The sequence below is a fragment of the Balaenoptera acutorostrata genome, chromosome 2 (genome assembly GCF_949987535.1).
Source record: "Balaenoptera acutorostrata chromosome 2, mBalAcu1.1, whole genome shotgun sequence".
Taxonomy (NCBI): domain Eukaryota; kingdom Metazoa; phylum Chordata; class Mammalia; order Artiodactyla; family Balaenopteridae; genus Balaenoptera; species Balaenoptera acutorostrata.
The window spans coordinates 51,006,514-51,024,133 of record NC_080065.1 but is presented as its reverse complement, the minus strand read 5'-3'; the positions used below and the strand labels follow the sequence as shown (position 1 = coordinate 51,024,133).

General features: G+C 39.0%; 1 protein-coding gene across 4 annotated transcripts in view; it reads left to right on the top strand.

Moving 5' to 3' along the window:
• Positions 1 to 17,620, top strand: part of ELOVL7 (ELOVL fatty acid elongase 7) — a 70,804-nt gene that overhangs the window by 41,570 nt on the left and 11,614 nt on the right. For 3 of the 4 annotated variants that reach the window (XM_007176067.2, XM_007176070.2, XM_007176069.2), the window contains 4 exons: positions 6,068 to 6,165; positions 12,672 to 12,862; positions 16,228 to 16,308; positions 17,200 to 17,256. In XM_007176067.2, coding sequence (XP_007176129.1) covers positions 6,102 to 6,165; positions 12,672 to 12,862; positions 16,228 to 16,308; positions 17,200 to 17,256 — 393 coding nt within the window. In that variant the 5' untranslated portion in view covers positions 6,068 to 6,101. Of the gene's footprint in view, positions 1 to 6,067; positions 6,166 to 12,671; positions 12,863 to 16,227; positions 16,309 to 17,199; positions 17,257 to 17,620 lie in introns of those variants that run through there. The other variant, XM_007176071.2, reaches the window with a different exon arrangement.

Genomic DNA, 17,620 nt, shown 5'->3' with positions numbered 1-17,620 from the left:
CAGGCTCTAGAGCACAGGCTCAGTAGTTGTGGCTCATGGGCTTAGTTGCTCCACAGCATGTGGGATCTTCCAGGACCAGGGCTCGAACCCGTTTCCCCTGCATTGGCAGGTGGATTTTTAACCACTGCGCCGCCAGGGAAGTCCCTAAGTCCCTTCTTTACCAAGTGGTCCAGTTGCCATGTGATACTATCCAAAACAAACAAGGAGTGGAATTCATGGGTTAGTTGCAGGTGCTGGTCAATGAAATAGCACAAGTTTCCCGTCAGTGAGCTCCTGTTTACTCTAATCCTGCCACATATATTTGACTTCTTTGGAAATGGGCTGAGCTCTGGCAGGGAGCCTTTTTCTCTTCCCCTGTAGCACCTGCCTGTCTCTTCCACCCATAGTGAAGGTTTGGTAATTTGTCTACTGTTTTTGAGTTTTAAGTCTCTGCTTCACATCCATGAGAGCTCTGACTATTCTGGCATCTCCAGATCTGAAATTTTATGCCACTGAGTATTTATTTATTTATTTATTTATTTATTTATTTATTTATTTTGCTGACAAAGCAAGAGACTTTATTGGGAAGAGGCACCCAGGTGGTAAGGAAATCCAGGAGGACTGCTCTGCCACGTGGCTCGCAGTCTCGGGTTTTATGGTGATGGGGTTAGCCACTGAGTATTTAAAATCAGTTATTAAGGCCCTAGTTCTGCTGTCAGCTAGAAGATATCTCTGTACCTTCACCACATAGAATAAGTTTCTCCCCATATCTATGTACCATTGCCTAGCAATCAAGGGTCCCTGTTAAGGGGGGAGGTCTGGGTTGGGACGGGGGAGATATGCTTGGCTGTAGCCCGGGGATAGCACTGTATTTATAGGACAACTCAGGTTGCCCCCAATTCATTTATCAACAGTTTTCTAGTCTAGTCCCTATAATGTAATATTGGCGTCCAGTCCATCACTGTCCCAGCTTATAAGGAAATTCTCAGCAGTTTGTTTAGTTCCAACAAGCTAAATGGATCAGCTTTCTTTTCATGCCCCATCCCTACACAATTATGCAGGTTCCTTCTCTTCTGGTGGGCCCACAAGGGTTAAGGACTGTTGGATGGCAGGTTATTTACAAGGAAAGGATCCGTGAGAGAGTTCCACTCCAGTAAGCTTGAGACAACAGATGCCTTTCCTGCCTCTCCAGTCTGCCCTCTCACCTGCTTGAAGGGCATCTACTTCTGCCTCTCCCTCCCCCCTCCCCCCTCCCCCCCACCAACCCAACCCCCCCACCCCCTCTGACGACCTTCTTGCTCTTCCAACATCTCAGTCTTGTATAGTCTTTTTTTTTTTTTTTTTGTATAGTCTTTTGGATTAGAAAAGCCAGCTCTCTTTGCTGCCTGTGAATATTACTGACCTGCATTAGACTGTGGTTTCTTTGAGGCTTTGTGCTTTCGTGAGGGCTGGCGAGAGGAAAATGGCCTATGTGGAATGAGTGGGGGGAAAAGAGGAGGCAGGGCTTGCACAGAAAACAGTTTGATACTTTGAAATGTAAGCCCACCATATGCCCTATACAGTAGAATCTTTCACTCTGATTCTGAATAATTTAAACAGCATTATTTTGGCAGTTTAATTATGAGAATAATGGCTCGAGGTCTGTTACGTCAGTAGTTAAGGTGAGCTGGAAAGTAGCTTTTATCGTGGTCTAAAACACTCCTACCAAAGCCACTGGAAAACATCAAGGGAAGAATCATTTATAACTTGTGACATACCAGCTCTTACAATGAAAGTAGTAGACTTTTCTCTAGATGGGTGCTATACACTGCCATTCAACTGAGTTTGGCTGGGTGTTTTCCATTTAAATTGGTACAACTTATCTCTACAAATGATAATGTCTGACTCTGATTGACTATTCATTCTTTATCAGAGTCTGTGCTCTAAACTTTATACATATATGTTATCTCATAGAGTCTTCCAAACAACTCTGTGAGTTTATTTTATCTTGGTAGGTTGTAGGATTGCCATTTTACAGATAAGGAAATTGAACTTTAATTTTGCCCAGGGTCACACAGCTAGTCAGTGGTGGGATTGAAACCAAGGTCTTTGCGATCCCAGAGCTTCTGCTCCTATCCCCATATCACACGTGCTTCACTACAGAAATCATCCACAGGAAAACCAGAGTCCAGGCTGATTCTGGCAAGTTCCTGGCATCACCATAGCTAATTTGAGTCTGAACTCAGCTTGAGGACACTGGATGTATCAGATCAGAGGCCATGCTGAGATACCACCCTGGACTTGGAGAGATCCTCTGGAGTGGACAGATCCTTGAGGCATTAAGATTAAAATCCCTCTTTTGTGTTTATGTGCATGTGTGTATGGGTGTTCAAGCAACGATGTCCCAGCAAAAGTGCAGCTGATTCCATTCTTTTTTGTTTGTTTATTTAAAATACTTTAATTCTTTATTTTTGGATAGGTAATATAGTCACATGAGTCAAGACCCAAACAGTATAAGGTCTTCCTTCCACCCCTTCGGCCCAGTTTGTACCCCGATCCCTTCCCCATGGATATCTTTTCAGAGTTCCTTGTATGCTAATGTAAATAAATGGAAATTTATATTCTTATTCCTTTCTACCTTTTCTGTATAAAAGGTAGTCATTTAAAAATTCTGTCCTGGGCTTCCCTGGTGGCTCAGTGGTTAAGAATCCACTTGCCAATGCAGGGGACACGGGTTCGAGCCCTGGTCCAGGAAGATCCTACATGCTGTGGAGCAACTAAGCCCGTGAGCCACAATTACTGAGCCTGTGCTCTAGAGCCCGTGTGCCACAACTACTGAGGCTGCGCTCTACAGCCCGTGCTCCACAACAAGAGAAGCCACTGCAATGAGAAGCCTGCGCACCGCAACGAAGAGTAGCCCCCACTCGCCGCAACTAGAAAAATCCTGTGGGCAGCAACGAAGACCCAACGCAGCCAAAAATAATAAATAAATAAAATAAATTTATTAAAAAAAAATTCTGTCCCTTCCTTTGCTTTTTTCACATAGACATTTATCTTGGATACCTTTCCATGTTAGTGCTCAGAGAGCTTCCTCATTCTTGTTTACAATGGCATAGTATTTCCTGGTGTTAGACATATCATCATTAACCAATCAGTCCATTTTTAATAGACATTTGGCTTGTTTCCAGTCTTTTGCTCTTACTGACTGACGCAATGAATAAGCTTGAATATATGTCATATGTCTATAGGAGAAGTTTCTAGAAATAGGATTGCTGGCTTAAAAATATGCGTTTATAATTTTTTTACTGATAATGCCAAATTGCACCAAGGGTTATACTAATTTGCACTCCCACCAACAAGGTATGAGTTTCCCACAGTCCTTCCAACAGAGTGAACACATTTTTGGATTTTGGTCCATCTGATTGATAAAAATTTTTGGACTTTAGTCCATCCAATGCAATAAACTATTGTAGATTTCTTTTTTTTTTAACATTTAAAAAAAATTAATTAATTAATTTTATTTTTGGCTGCGTTGAGTCTTTGTTGCTGCACGCGGGTTTTCTCTAGTTGTGGTGAGCGGGGGCTACTCTTTGTTGCGGTGCCCGGGCTTCTCATTGCGGTGGCTTCTCCTGTTGCAGAGCAGGGGCTCTAGGCACATAGGCTTCACTAGTTGCAGCATGCAGGCTCAGTAGTTGTGGCTCACGGGCTCTAGAGCACAGGCTCAGTAGTTGTGGCGCATGGGCTTAGTTGCTCTGCGGCATGTGGGATCTTCCCGGACCAGGGCTCGAACCCATGTCCCCTGCATTGGCAGGTGGATTCTCAACCACTGAGCCACCAGGGAAGCCCCATACATTTCTTACTATGGTTAAAGTTAAGCAACTTTTCGTATGTTTAAGAGCCATTTGTATTTCCTTTTCTGTGAAATTTGCCCATTTTTTTCTTGGTTTATAGGTCTTTTTCTCATCAGTTTCTAGGAACTCTTAATATATTGGGGAGAGGCACTTGTCTGTATTTTAAATTGAACATATTTTTTTTTTCTGTTTGTCATTTGTTTTTTTCCTTTTTTTTTTTTTTTTTAAACATCTTTATTGAAGTATAATTGCCTTACAATAGTGTGTTAGCTTCTGCTTTATAACAAAGTGAATCAGTTATACATATACAATATGTTCCCATTTCTCTTCCCTCTTGCATCTCCCTCCCTCCCACCCTCCCCATCCCACCCCTCTAGGTGGTCACAAAGCACCGAGCTGATCTCCCTGTGCTGTGCGGCTGCTTCCCACTAGTTATCTATTTTACATTTGGTAGTGTATATATGTCCATGACACTCTCTTACCCTGTCACATCTCACCCCACCCCCTCCCCATATCCTCAAGTCCATTCTCTAGTAGGTCTGTGTCTTTATTCCCGTCTTGCCACTAGGTTCTTCATGGCCTTTTTTTTTTTTTTTTCCCTTAGATTCCGTATATATGTGTTAGCATACTGTATTTGTTTTTCTCTTTCTGACTTACTTCACTCTGTATGACAGACTCTAACTCCATCCACCTCATTACAAATACCTCCATTTCATTTCTTTTTATGGCAGAGTAATATTCTATTGTATATATGTGCCACATCTTCTTCATCCATTCATCTGTCGATGGACATTTAGGTTGCTTCCATGTCCTGGCTATGTTTTTTTCCTTTTTTCTTCTTGATTTTCATATGCTTAAATCTGTTAAGTCTTCTCTTATGTCTTATGGATTTTAAGTCAAAGTTAAAAAGAGTTTTTCTATTCCAAGGTTATAAAAGTGTTCTCCCTGTTGTCATCTAGTACTTTCATGGTTCTTTTAAATTTTTACTTAAATCTTTGATCTATTGGAGTTTATCTTGGTTTATAGTATAATTTTTGGATCCAACTTGTTTTTTACAGTTGACTATCTAGTTGTACCACACCATTTACTCGGTAATTGCTGGTAATTCAGTGCCTACTGGTTTGAGTTGTCACCTTTATCATATACGATATGTCTTTAAAAAAATACATATATACTTTATATATGTATATTCTAAAATGTCTTTATCTTAGAATGCTAGAATAAAGTCTGAATTTTTCTGTTGCAGACCTACAGGGTTTATTTTTTATTGTGGTAAAATATACATAATGTAAAATTTATCATTTTAACCATTTTTAAGTGTAAAGTTCAATGGCATTAAGTATATTTGCATTTTTGTGCAACCGTCACCACCAGCTATCTCCAGAACTTTTCATCTTCCCACCATATGACTGGAAATCAAACCTACTATTCATTTTATGATGCACCATTCCTTTGTAAGGTGTGTGCTGTTTTCAGAGATGTTAAAATTTGGGAAGGTGTACATCTTAGAATTTATGAAATATGGTACTAAAATCCCCAAAATTTTTGGTGTGTTTCTGGATGTTCTGTTCTATTCCATTGGTTTGCCTCCTCATGTGCTAGTGTCACACTGTTTTAATTACTGAATATTTAGAATATCTTTTAATACATGATAGAGCTAGTTTTCCCTCATTGGTCTTCTTTTTCAAAAGACTTCTTTTTCCAACTGTTTTGTCATCAGTCCTGATAAACTAGGCAACTTCTCCTTGGCTCTTGTAGATCTTCTTTTCCTCCCTCTCTCTACCTCTATTTCACTTAAATTATAAACACTTGAATATAGATCTTCTTACGCCTGAAGATCAGCTAAAAGTCTAGATCAGAGTATCTTTTCTGAAAGTTTGTCGTCTTGACTTTCTTCTGGGTTTTTACTTCAACATTGCCATGAGAGGTACAGTCCATTCCTGACCTATATTGTTTCCATAAAGGGAGATAGATGCTCTTATGACAGTTCTTAGAATCACCTACTCCTTTTGCATCTCGTACATAGAACATCAGCCTTTTTGAGTGAATTAAGCATTGTCCTTATGATGAAAAGTCTTAAATGTTTGCAACTGCATCAGGGTTTAATGTGGTTCACTAATGCATTTACCCTCAGTAAGTTTGTTGTTTTGCCAGTTATTCCTATTAAACTTTTAACATTTTTAATATTGTATTACTAGAAACTTGGCTTTATTTGCATCCATAGATCATAAACACATCTTTTTTTTGTTTTACTGAAGAACCCATTGTAAGGGCGAGTAAATCCTGTGGAAAATGGCCTTCAGTGATCTTACATCGAGGACCGTGCGTCTTTATGGCAATTGGATCAAAGATGCTGGTAAGTAACCAAATTTCTTAACTATGGCTCATCCTTCTTTTTCCTATCAGATTCCCATATTTAATAGGATTTCATTGAAACAGAATGAGAGACTTTACAACTTAACACTCCCTCGCTGACACCCCACATATTGATTTTTATTACTAGTTAATGAAGAAGTGTCAAAGATTTCACTGAAGATATGTACAAAGATAGAGGTACACAGATGATGTTCATTACGATGTTTATAATAGTGAAGATAGCTTTAATATCCAAGGAAGGGAATTGGTTAATAAATGATGGTACATTCCAACTCAGTAGCCATTAGAAGTGATTTTGGAGGCACGGGGCTCTTAGGCTTGATTCTGCCCTAATGCTCCTAAGGGAAATAACAGTTAATGCCAACAATGGCTCTGTCCAGGATGACTCTTGAGTGGGAAGGGCCGCAGCCCCCAGGGGCGTATCAGAAAGGATGGGGAGCGTTTCCTAGGGTAACCCCTGAGTAATTCTAGAATGCCCAGAGTAATTCTCCCTTTGCCCATTAAAAAAGTAAAAATCAATGTTGTTGAAGAACATTTAATGCCATAGCAAGAAGTTTAAAATACATTAAATGAAAGCAACTTATAAAACACCACATGTATTTTTTTTGTGAGGGTTAGCAGTTATCTCCGTGTGGTAGGATTATGGGTAATTTCTATTTCCTTATCTATGTCTGTCTAGGTGTTTTTAAACCATACAAATGTGTGTTGCTTTTATAACTACTACAAAATGTGTTAATAATATAACAAAGGTAAATTTTTTAAAAATAAACAGGAATCAGCACAGTTTAGAGCTGAGATGGACTTAGGTATCATGAAAGCTACCTCCTCATGTTAGAGTTGGAGAAACTGAGGCCCAGAGATGTGACCTTCCCAACATCATGGTCAGTTGTTAGCAGAAATGATTAGAACCTATGTTTCCTGATTAGGATTAGTATTCTGACATTTCACATTTGAATTACTTTCCACATATTCACCACCATCACCACTTCAGATTAGTTCTTACCCATCAATTAGAAATCACATGTTCACCAAATTCAGGAGGAAAAGTGTCACCTCTTGATACCTACCACAATTGAAATTATATTCCAATTTACACTGATTTCAGCAAAGATACACTGTTTCATGATTGCTGTCTTTCTCAGTAGACTACTGAAGACCAATCTTATTTCACTGAAAAAGGTCCTAACAGTTTTGCCCCTGAAGAATGCCAAGGACCTGAAAGAGATCCCATAAATAGAGAAGCTTCACTCTGGTGAATGGAGAGTTAAGGGAATGTTTATATTTTCTCATTTTTTTTCTTAGTTTTTCAACTTATGTAATGGTGCAGAGAACTGTAGGTTTCTTTAGAGGTCATCTTTCTCTGAAGGTTTACAGTAGTTCTCATAAATTCAGTAATTTAAAAACTAATTTTTTTGTTTTGTTCTAATGGTTTTTATTTTTATTTATTATTTTTAAAAATATGAATATTTTAATTTCTTTTCAAAGTAGAGGTGTAACTTGCTACCTGAACTCTCACGATTTAACCTTGAAAACCAAGTAAATTTGGGTACATTTTAAAAAATAGACCTGTTTGGAAGAATAGATCCCTTGCTATCCAACTCTTGCTATTAACTATCCCAATTGCAGGAACCCAAGAGATTCAGGTAATCAATATCCTAACTCAAGAGCCAAATAGATTTAGACGATGATGAGTATCTATATAGTGCTAGAAGTATAAAATGTTTTAAGACGAATTCCACTTCTTCTGAATTCCACTTCCACTTTTATTCATGGGTCAACACTTTTATTAGGGATACTTACATTGGAAAGCTCAGTAATATTAGGTCAGAAAAAGGAAAGACAAAGGGGTGGAGGTGGTTAGGGAGAGGCAAGGAGAACCCTGGAAGCAGCGTTGCAGACAGTGCAGGGTGGAGGAGAGAAAGAGGCAGGTGATGCTACCTGTCTGAAGCTACGCTAATTTAAAGTCTTGAGAGAAGAGGGAGGGTAGGGATGTGTAGTGAAAAGACCTAGATTTAAGTTCTGACGCTACTGTGAACCAGCTAGGTGATCTTGAACAAAGTATTTATTGTCTGTGGGTTTCAGTTTCTTTGTTAGCAAAACAGAGATGAGAATGGTATCCACCAGCTACCAGACAATATGCATGAAGATGCTCTGTTGTTTGGGAAATATCCCAACACAAAAGGTGGTGGTGGTTGATGACTGATAGAGCATTTCCATCTTCAGACACTTTTAATGTAGCATATCATTTTTTTAGAAAAAGTTTCTTCACATTTTCTCTTCCTGTCAAAATCTAGAAGGGTTAAAATGTTTTGTGTTGAGATGTATAACTTTATGAGAACACTATCGCGTGTAACAGGAGAGGTTTTTTGCTTCTGCTTAGTGTGGTATTGATCTCTGAGAGCCATTAGGAATCATTTCTGGCCATCTTAGTCCAGTTTTACTTTGCCTACCCTCCAAAGGTCTGAGCCCATAATCAAGTGCCAAGAATTTCAAGCATATTCTTGGCTTTGGCCCTAATCCTGAGTAGACTTCGGAAAACTTAATGATATTCATTGGTTTTCTGATTGCTAGAGAAGTGGGGGTCATGCATAGTTATTTCATGTGGAAAATTCCACAGCTACAGAATTTAAAAACGGTTTAATTAATACTTAAGCTGTAAGAGGGTTTATTGTGATTCTTAGATAAGAGATGTCAAACCTTGAAACAATGCTATAACATTTTTAATGTTTGAAAAGCAACTTTTCTTGCATTTGGATAATAATGATGATGACTTTTCAGACATAGTTGTGATCTTTTTGCAAGAAGACAGCATCTGAGTAAGATTTGCTGCTACTCCGAACCTTTAGTACTTCACAAAGTATGAGAGGTACATGTTTGCTTTTCCTTCCAGCCTCTTCATCTTATTGGTGCTTAGACTTTTAAAAGGGTGTACTCTTTGAGCTAGTACATGCTACTTAAGAAGCGAACACACTCTTAAAAGTAGTTGGTGGAAAAGTTCATTAATATTCTATGTATGTGGCCCTCGTACTCTCCTGTACTCTCTCTCTTTAGAACGCTCTTAGAAAAGCATTATCGGGCTAGTAATAAGTCAGAACTTTGGTAATCACTGAGTCATGGGCTCTCAGACAGCCTGCCCTCCCATCCTCTGCCTTTATCTTGGTTCTGCTCATAACACTTAAGCCCAACTCCGATGCTAAATACAAGGTACATGAAACCCTCCCTCTCTAAGGAAAACAGAGCTCACTTGACCCCTGATCCTTTTGTAATTCGTGGGTTCACAGACTGAGGCAGAATTAGCTTTAAACATTGTCGAGCAGCCCCCTCTACAACCCCCTTATCGAGTCACCAGCCACACCTGGCTTGTAGACGTCTCATCGCCAGGAACCTCCTGCCTCACATAGAAGTGGGCTCCCTATTCAGAAAGGTATCACTGTTGCCGAGAGAGAAGGCAGGAAAAGTGAGCAGTCATCAGAGTCGTGGACATATTAAGACTTTGAATTTTATTCGCTCAGCAGGGAGAGCTAATTTAAGCAGAGGAATAATCTGAGCAAAGCTTTACTTCTAGAAAGTGAATTTGGCAGTTGTATAGAGACAAGACATAGCAGATTGGGTCAGGAGGCAGGGAAATCACATAAAAGATGATTGCAGAGCACCTAGTGAGGAGCACTGAGGACCTCAGTGTAGGTGAAGGAAGCACTGAAGCCCTGGTTTATAACGTTGATGGTTCATCACGGTCACCTTGGCAGCTTTTTTCAACATACAGATGCCTGGGACCCATGCCGAGTCTTTTTTTTTTTTTTTTTGCTATCTGGTTTATAAGTATTCCAGAGGTGATTCTGCTGTGCTGACAAAACTGAGATCTGCTGAAATAATAGTAGCCATGCTTACTGAGCAACTTGAGGTTGTGCCAGGCTCTTTACTTAAAATAACTCACTAAATCCTCTCTGAGCTACATACTGTTTTATGCCCAATTCACAGATGAGGAAACTAAGCACAGAGAAGTTGTCGGTGGCCCCAGGTCACATAACAAGTCAGTTATGTGAGAGCCAGGATCAGAGCGCAGACTGAAATAGGATGAAAAAGCTTGGTGTTTTGTTCTGTTATTTGCTTTGAAAATAATATGACATTAAATTAGCTAGCTTTTCCTGAAAGATAAGATTTTTTTTAAATCCGTAGAACCGGAAAGTCACACTCAGGATTCTTAAAAAAAGGTGTGTGCTTAAAATGTTAAATTACAGGAAAAATGATTTATTTAAATCATTTTAAAATAAAATGAGCCAGCCCAGCATGCATTTCCTGGCTTTTTGTTTCTCCTACTGCTACCAGCAGAAGAACAGAAATATGAGGTCATCTGATACCCGTGTACCACCCCTTCCCCCGCCCCTGCCACCACTGAGCTAATGAAAGAGTACAATAAAATATTTCTAATTCAGGAATTCCTTTGCTGACAAAAACAAAAGCCAAAAAAACTAGTTTTCAATCATGCCTGTGATGTCCATTATTAACAGAAACATTTAAAATTTCTTATAAAGAAAAAGAAAAAAATAAAAATCACCCATATTGTCCCCATCCAAAGGTGATAATGTTAACATTCTTCCAGAAGCCTTCTTTTAGTATTGGTTTTAAGTCTTTATTTCATTGGAGATAAAAACTGGACATATTAATATGGTTTATGATGTTCATATATTTAAGGTTTGGATTACCCACTGATGGAAAAAATCCGTCATTTATAAATTTATTTTGACAAAGGGCTATCTCTCCTAAACGGTGCTCCACAGAATGTTAGTTCCACAAGGTGTTAAATAGTATTCTACAAAAAATCAGGGCTCCATGGCCAAGTAAGTTTGGGGAATGCTGCATACCACCATTCTCATCTTGGCAATTCACAACAAACATGAAGCACTAAGAAATCCTGCAGAAAGGCACTTGTTTGTTTAACCTAGCATTTCTAGTAGCCTTTCCCCGCTTTTTGTGGAAAGACTTTAAATATTTCTTACATTGCATAGTTTGGGACATGCTTGGATAGGATACAAGGTAAGGCACAAACTCATTTTTCTCCCAAGTAGTCAGTTTTCCTATTTACTGAATCGTCTCTCCCTTCCTGCTTGCTTATGAGGCTTTCTTTATTGTACATTAAATTTCTAAATATCTTGGGGTCCCTCCTAGAGCTGACTTTTGGCTTAAGTATTATTTCGAGATAGGGCATCTGTCAGTATTTTTGAGGGAAGCCCATTTGAGTATAGAATAAATCACCTTTAATAGCTACAGCCATGCCCTGCTATATCTGAGTATCAAATGTGGACTTTCCAGCAATAAAATTGAGGCCAAGTGAGTCATCAGGTGTGGAGTCTATTGAAGAAGTGTTTGCATTGGGTAGGAAGTCAGACTTGAAGGGATATTCAACGTTTTTTTGGTAATTGGCCACATCATTAGCAGTTTCAGTGGGCAAGGGCTGTATTCCCCCCACCCTTTTTCCCAATTAACAGGAATGATGGTATTTAGCAACCTAAGGTTAGTCAAGACTCAATTTTGAGTCAGATGTACTTGGAAACTTGTCCATACATATTTTCCTTTATAATATTCTGGCTTCATGAGGCAATTTAGTAAAATTACACCCGAACTACTTAAGATTATAGAATTAATCACATTTCATCTTGAGTTGCAAGTTATAATTGATCTAATTCTCATGGCCTGGAACTAGCAGGGACCACGTGAATTTCTTTTTTACATGGTTGTGAGGCTAGTACTTTTTTGTTTGTTTTTGTTTAAAATATCAGATTGGTTAGCCCACATTTTGGACACCTAGAACCCACATTTTAGATACTTAAATGATGCTAAAGCCCCTTTCAATTGTACGATACAGTATACAGAAAACTTTCCCCCAGTTTTCTTGGGGAAAGAAGAAAGTTAAGAAACAGCAAACCCAAACATATTTATATATATAAAAGCATGTCTGGATGGAGAAACTCTAACATGTTACTTAGTCGTTATAGACAGATGATAAAAGTTTGCTGGGTGTCTTCTGTTCTCCAGATTCAACTGTGTACCCCTGGTAGAATGACCAGGATAAACTACATCCATGGGCTTGCTCCCCTGCCCTCTGGTTTCTGGCTGAGTTCGGCGACTGGAGAGAGAGGGAGGAGGGTGAGGCTGGGGTATTGATTTCCCTGGCCCCTTATTTGCAGGATTTCCCTGCTGGCTGAACCCCTGAACTGAAGGTCACAGCTCCTCACCAGAAGGGCTTCTCCATATGGCTCTCTCCTGGGTTCTGGTAACCACTACCTCCTTTTGCCCTTTGAGCCTCACTGTTTTGAGCTCCATCACAATCCCTGGTGATTTTCCTTGGCACAATCCTAAAGATAGCAGTGATCACTGACCAAATAGTCCACCGTCAGCGTTAGGATCTAGGTGCTCACTTAAATGCTGGTTACTGTCAGTTATCTCTTGGCTAAATGGATGTGCACTTACACCTTGTTTTTCTCTTAGATCCAAGAGTTGAAGACTGGCTCCTCATGTCCTCGCCTCTGCCACAAACCATCATCCTGGGACTCTATGTCTATTTTGTCACATCCCTGGGACCAAAGCTCATGGAGAATCGAAAGCCCTTTGAACTCAAGAAAGCGATGATAACGTACAATTTTTTCATAGTACTCTTTTCTGTGTATATGTGTTATGAGGCAAGTGTCTTCAGTATTCCTAACGGGAGAATTTTGCCTAAGTCTTTATGTTTGTCTGTCATGATGTTTCTTGTTATGACTGTAAGGGTAACTCTCCAAGATTTAAGAAATTTCAGAAACTTAGCTCACTAGAGTAGGTGTTTGTCAAAAAATTGTTATATATAGACCAGATATTGAACTCCTTAGAGGATCTCAGTATAGTCTGCCTCACAGGTGGTGAGAAAAATTAAGTCCAGGGACTTGCATGCAGTTAGCCATAAAAGATGATTGAATGAATCCATAAATGTTAAATTTTAAGGAAACTCAGAGTTGGAGAAATTAGATAACTTACCCAAAGTAGTGTAGCTGGTAGGTGGAGGACTAATATTTGAATCCAGGTCGGTCTGACACCAGAGTTCATCCTGACTCTAATGAGTTGGCATCATCATGGTAGCAGCTTTGGGTTCTGCATGCCCTGATGACCTATTAGACGGTAGACTGGTTTGATTTAGCTGGGCTTTGTGGGGGACAGAGAACTTAGACTCATACAAAGCAGTAGGTGAGGGAAGCTGTCCCTTAACTGTCAATAAGAGAGGTGGAGAACTTCTAGGACCCAAAAGCAGACTCATGAATTCTCTCTCTCCCCTCTGCTGATTACAAGTCTCAGCCACCCCCCCTTACCTGCTTTTCTGGGATTTCTTGCTTCTCTTCCAATGCTGGCTGGCTTCCTCATCCTATTCTCCTTACTTACTTCCTCTGCAGCATAGGCTATGCTTCCTCACAGCTGCGTCCCAGGAGGGCCTCGCATGACCTCTCCAGCCTCTCTAGACACCATGGCCTCTGCACATGCATCCTTCCAACCTGATTCCTGCCACGGATCCGCCTGATCAGATCACCTTAAATCTGCTCTGGCCTCATTTTTCACGGCCTTCCTGAAGTCTGGACTTCCTTTGCTGCCTTCTTCTTTATTTCCAAAATTAACTCACAGGTCACCTTACTGTCCTTTCTGGAGCATAAGCAACTGAAAGGGAAGGAGTAATAGAATAGAGCTAGGGAGCAGAAAAAATACATGCTTTGGGCAAGTTATCAGAGATAGGATATCGCCTACTATAGGACAGTGCTAAGAACAGACCTGGAAAGCCAGGAGACCAGGGACTAGTTAGTCCCAGTTGCACTACTAACTAGCTACCTGATTTTGAACTAGTCATTTAAATTCTCTGGGCCTCACTTCTCTCATTTTATAGAGTCAGGATTGACCTTGTCTCTCAGATCCCTTTATGCTCTGTGTCTGATTGTACCATTGAATGTGATGTCCCCAAATATATTTCTCTGGAAGGAATCCAGTTATAACCAGTAAGTTTTGGTTTCTATTTTAGCAATTACAACATAAAAGGTTTGAGAATGTCTGAATCTGAGAGTTTCTATCTCCCATTAACCAGTAATACTAGAGTAACTTATATGCAGTTCTGGGTTTTTTTTACTTGCCAAATATAAATTATTACTCTTCTTTGTGAAAGCCTAAAATACAGACATATATGTCAAAAGCTCTGCAGGCTTTTGGAATGTTCTTAAACTTAATATCAGGAAAGCATTAAGTTCTACTTTCTGTTTAAACAAAGACTTTTGACAGCGGAGCAGCACGTCACCCCCAGGACACATTCAAACACATGGTTTATTGGGTGGGGCACGATTACATTTGCTCTACAGAGTGAACCCCTCTGCTAGGGATGTTAGGGCAAATATGAATAAGGTGAGAGGAGGTACATCAGACTAAAGGAACCCACATGCCTCATTTTATAGTGACGGTTTGAGTGTGCTAGTTACTTGGCACCAGTCAAGAAATAAAGAGAGACCAGTGAAGACGCTGCAGAAGGCCACATCCCACGGCTTCTCGTATTTGGTGCAGCACTTGTTTGGCGTAGGGTAGCATGGGGAATCAGTCATCCCCATCTGAGTGGATGGACTTAGAGTGTTACTTGCATCAGTCAAAAGTGAGTCCAAGTGCAAAAGAATAGGAAGATGCTCACTGACAGATCAGGATTTTGTAAAACAGATTTAACTATTTCTGTACCACATTCCCTTGTTCCTTTGAGAAAATTCATTGACTTGTTTTTGTAAGATACTTTTCTCACCCATGAAATATGTCTTATACTTTTCTGAATCTTAATTCTCAAGATTTCATAATTTACCAAGTTAACAGTGTGATTAATTTATATTACAAATCAAGCTAGGAGCTAGTATCAATCAAAAAGGATAGTGTTTTTAGATACCACGGTCTAAGTAGTTTTTCTTTCTCCTTCGTTTCTTTTTACCATTAAAATGTCATTCTGATTATGCCTCATAAACTTTTGCCTTTAGAAGTTAATTTACTGTAAAGTTGTCATTTCAGCTTTAACAGTAATTAAAAGTGCATACTTGTAATGTAATAGAAAATGATACAATCCTTATGCTGAGAAAGAAGACATCCTAGGGAAGATGTTGGCATTTGTGAGAATAGGACTCCAGAGAAGAACTGGTCATATTGTCAGAACCCTAAATTAAGCCAACCATTTAATATAAATGTTAATTTTAAATTAGAACCCTTAGCTTTTCATTTTCAGATACTGTTTTAAAAGGAGACCTTCCCACCGTCAGACTGAAAGAATGTCAATGTAATCTTTGAGTTAAGGTCCAGATTTATCAACAATAGGCTTTTTCTTCTCACCACTAGTCTAAGGTCACTTTGTGGGTGTGTTGGAATTAAGGCTTGCCAGACTGCACTTTCTTGTTAGTATTTTCATCTCTTACTTGTCGTGTGAATCCAAAGCAAAAGTAATACGTGAGTCTTGTATTTGGTCGATCTTGATTTAAAAGCTATGGACTATCACTTCACGTTACATCCACTAGTCGAGACTGGAAAAACCCAGTTGATGCAGCCATCGGATGAGTACATTGAGAAAGTTGCTTTGCTCATTTATTTGTTGACTAATTGCAAAGGCTGGAAATTATCAGAAAAGACTGATTTCAGACTTAGTCACCCCTTTGAGAGTACACAAACATAGGCACAGGCACATAGAGATGTACATAAGGTCAAGCACTTACCAGTATTTGCTGTTCCAACAAAACATTCCTCGTATTTTGTTCTCCACTATATTAGAATAATCATTCCAAGAAATAGCCATTTTAGTTAGTACACAGTTTATATAAATGTGACTTTACAATTTTGAAAACTCCTGATGCTTTGATATCAAGCGAGTTCCTGGTTTGTAATTGTTCTAGCCCGCCTTTCCCTCTGCACTGACTGCTGACTCAGCTGAGAATGTAATGAAGAGGCATACTCAAAACTACCTTCATTGTAGCCGTTGAGCAAATATTTCCTTCTTTAATATGCATGTGCTCTCTTGCAGTTTGTGATGTCTGGCTGGGGTACAGGTTATTCCTTTCGATGTGAAATTGTTGACTATTCACACTCGCCTACAGCATTGAGGGTAAGTTTCTTTTTGGAAAAATTTGTAACACAAAATCAACGTTAAAACTTTTTGGGCTCTATTTGTAAACACTGAATGTGAAATCAGAATGAGTAGATGACTCAATTATCAGAATATATGTGTTGAGAGAAAAAGCTAATAATTACAAGAAAAAAAATCAAAGAAATTCAGGTGTGTAATTTTCTGTAAAATGAAAACTGGTGCTTTTTCTTTTGAATTTCTTGGATTTAAAAGTAAATTTATGTCTGGTTCCTCAAAAAACAGAATTACCATATGATCCAACAATTCTACTTCTGGGTATATACCTAGAAGAATTGAAAGCTGGGATTCAAAGAGGTATTTGTATGCCAGTGTTGATAGCATTCTTCACATTAGCCAAAAGTTGGAAGCAACCCACATGTCCACCAACGGATGAATGGATAAACAAATAGTGGTATATACATACAATGGAATATTTTTCAGCCTTAACAAGGAAGGAAATTCTGACAACTGCTACAATGTGGTTGAGCGTTGAGGACATTATGCTAAGTGAAATAATCTAGGTACAAAGGAACAAACAAATACTGTATGATTCTGTTATACGAGGTACATAGAGTAATCAGATTCAGAAATAGGAGGTAAAATGGTAGTTGTCAGGGGCTGGATTCACCAATGGGGACTTACTGTTTAATGGGTACAGAGTCTCAGTCCTATAAGAGGAAAAGAGTTCTGTGGATAGATGGTGGTGATGGTTGCACAAGAATGTGAATGTACTTAATGCTACCAAACTGTACACTCTAAAATGGTTAAGATTGTAAATTTTATGTAATGTGAATTTTGCCAAAATTAGAAAAAATAAAATTTTCTTCCATGTAAAAATAAATAAATTCATATCTACGTGTGTTTCTGCAGATGGCACGCACCTGCTGGCTTTATTACTTCTCCAAATTTATTGAGCTCTTAGATACTGTGAGTATGTAATCACCACATTTGGTAAATGTTTGATGTTTCAATGAAAGCAATAAACTGTGAGTGTTCAGTTGCCTTATAACTTTGGTTATCTCTCTTCCTCAGGCAGACCTCATATTATCTTTTGCTTTTTTTATCAGTTATTTTAGAGAATAGGATAAACTTATTTTTCAGTCTTTTGCAAATGCCAAAATGTTTTCTTTTGTATCTACCACCTAGTTAAGATAAGAATGTAACTAACACATATACTACAAAGCTATGTCTCTATATAGCCGGATGACAGTTGTTTTGTGAAGTAAGTTCAAGAAGCAAAGAGCAGAGAATATGTTGCCTTTGGTTCTTTATAACAAAGCACTGTGTCATC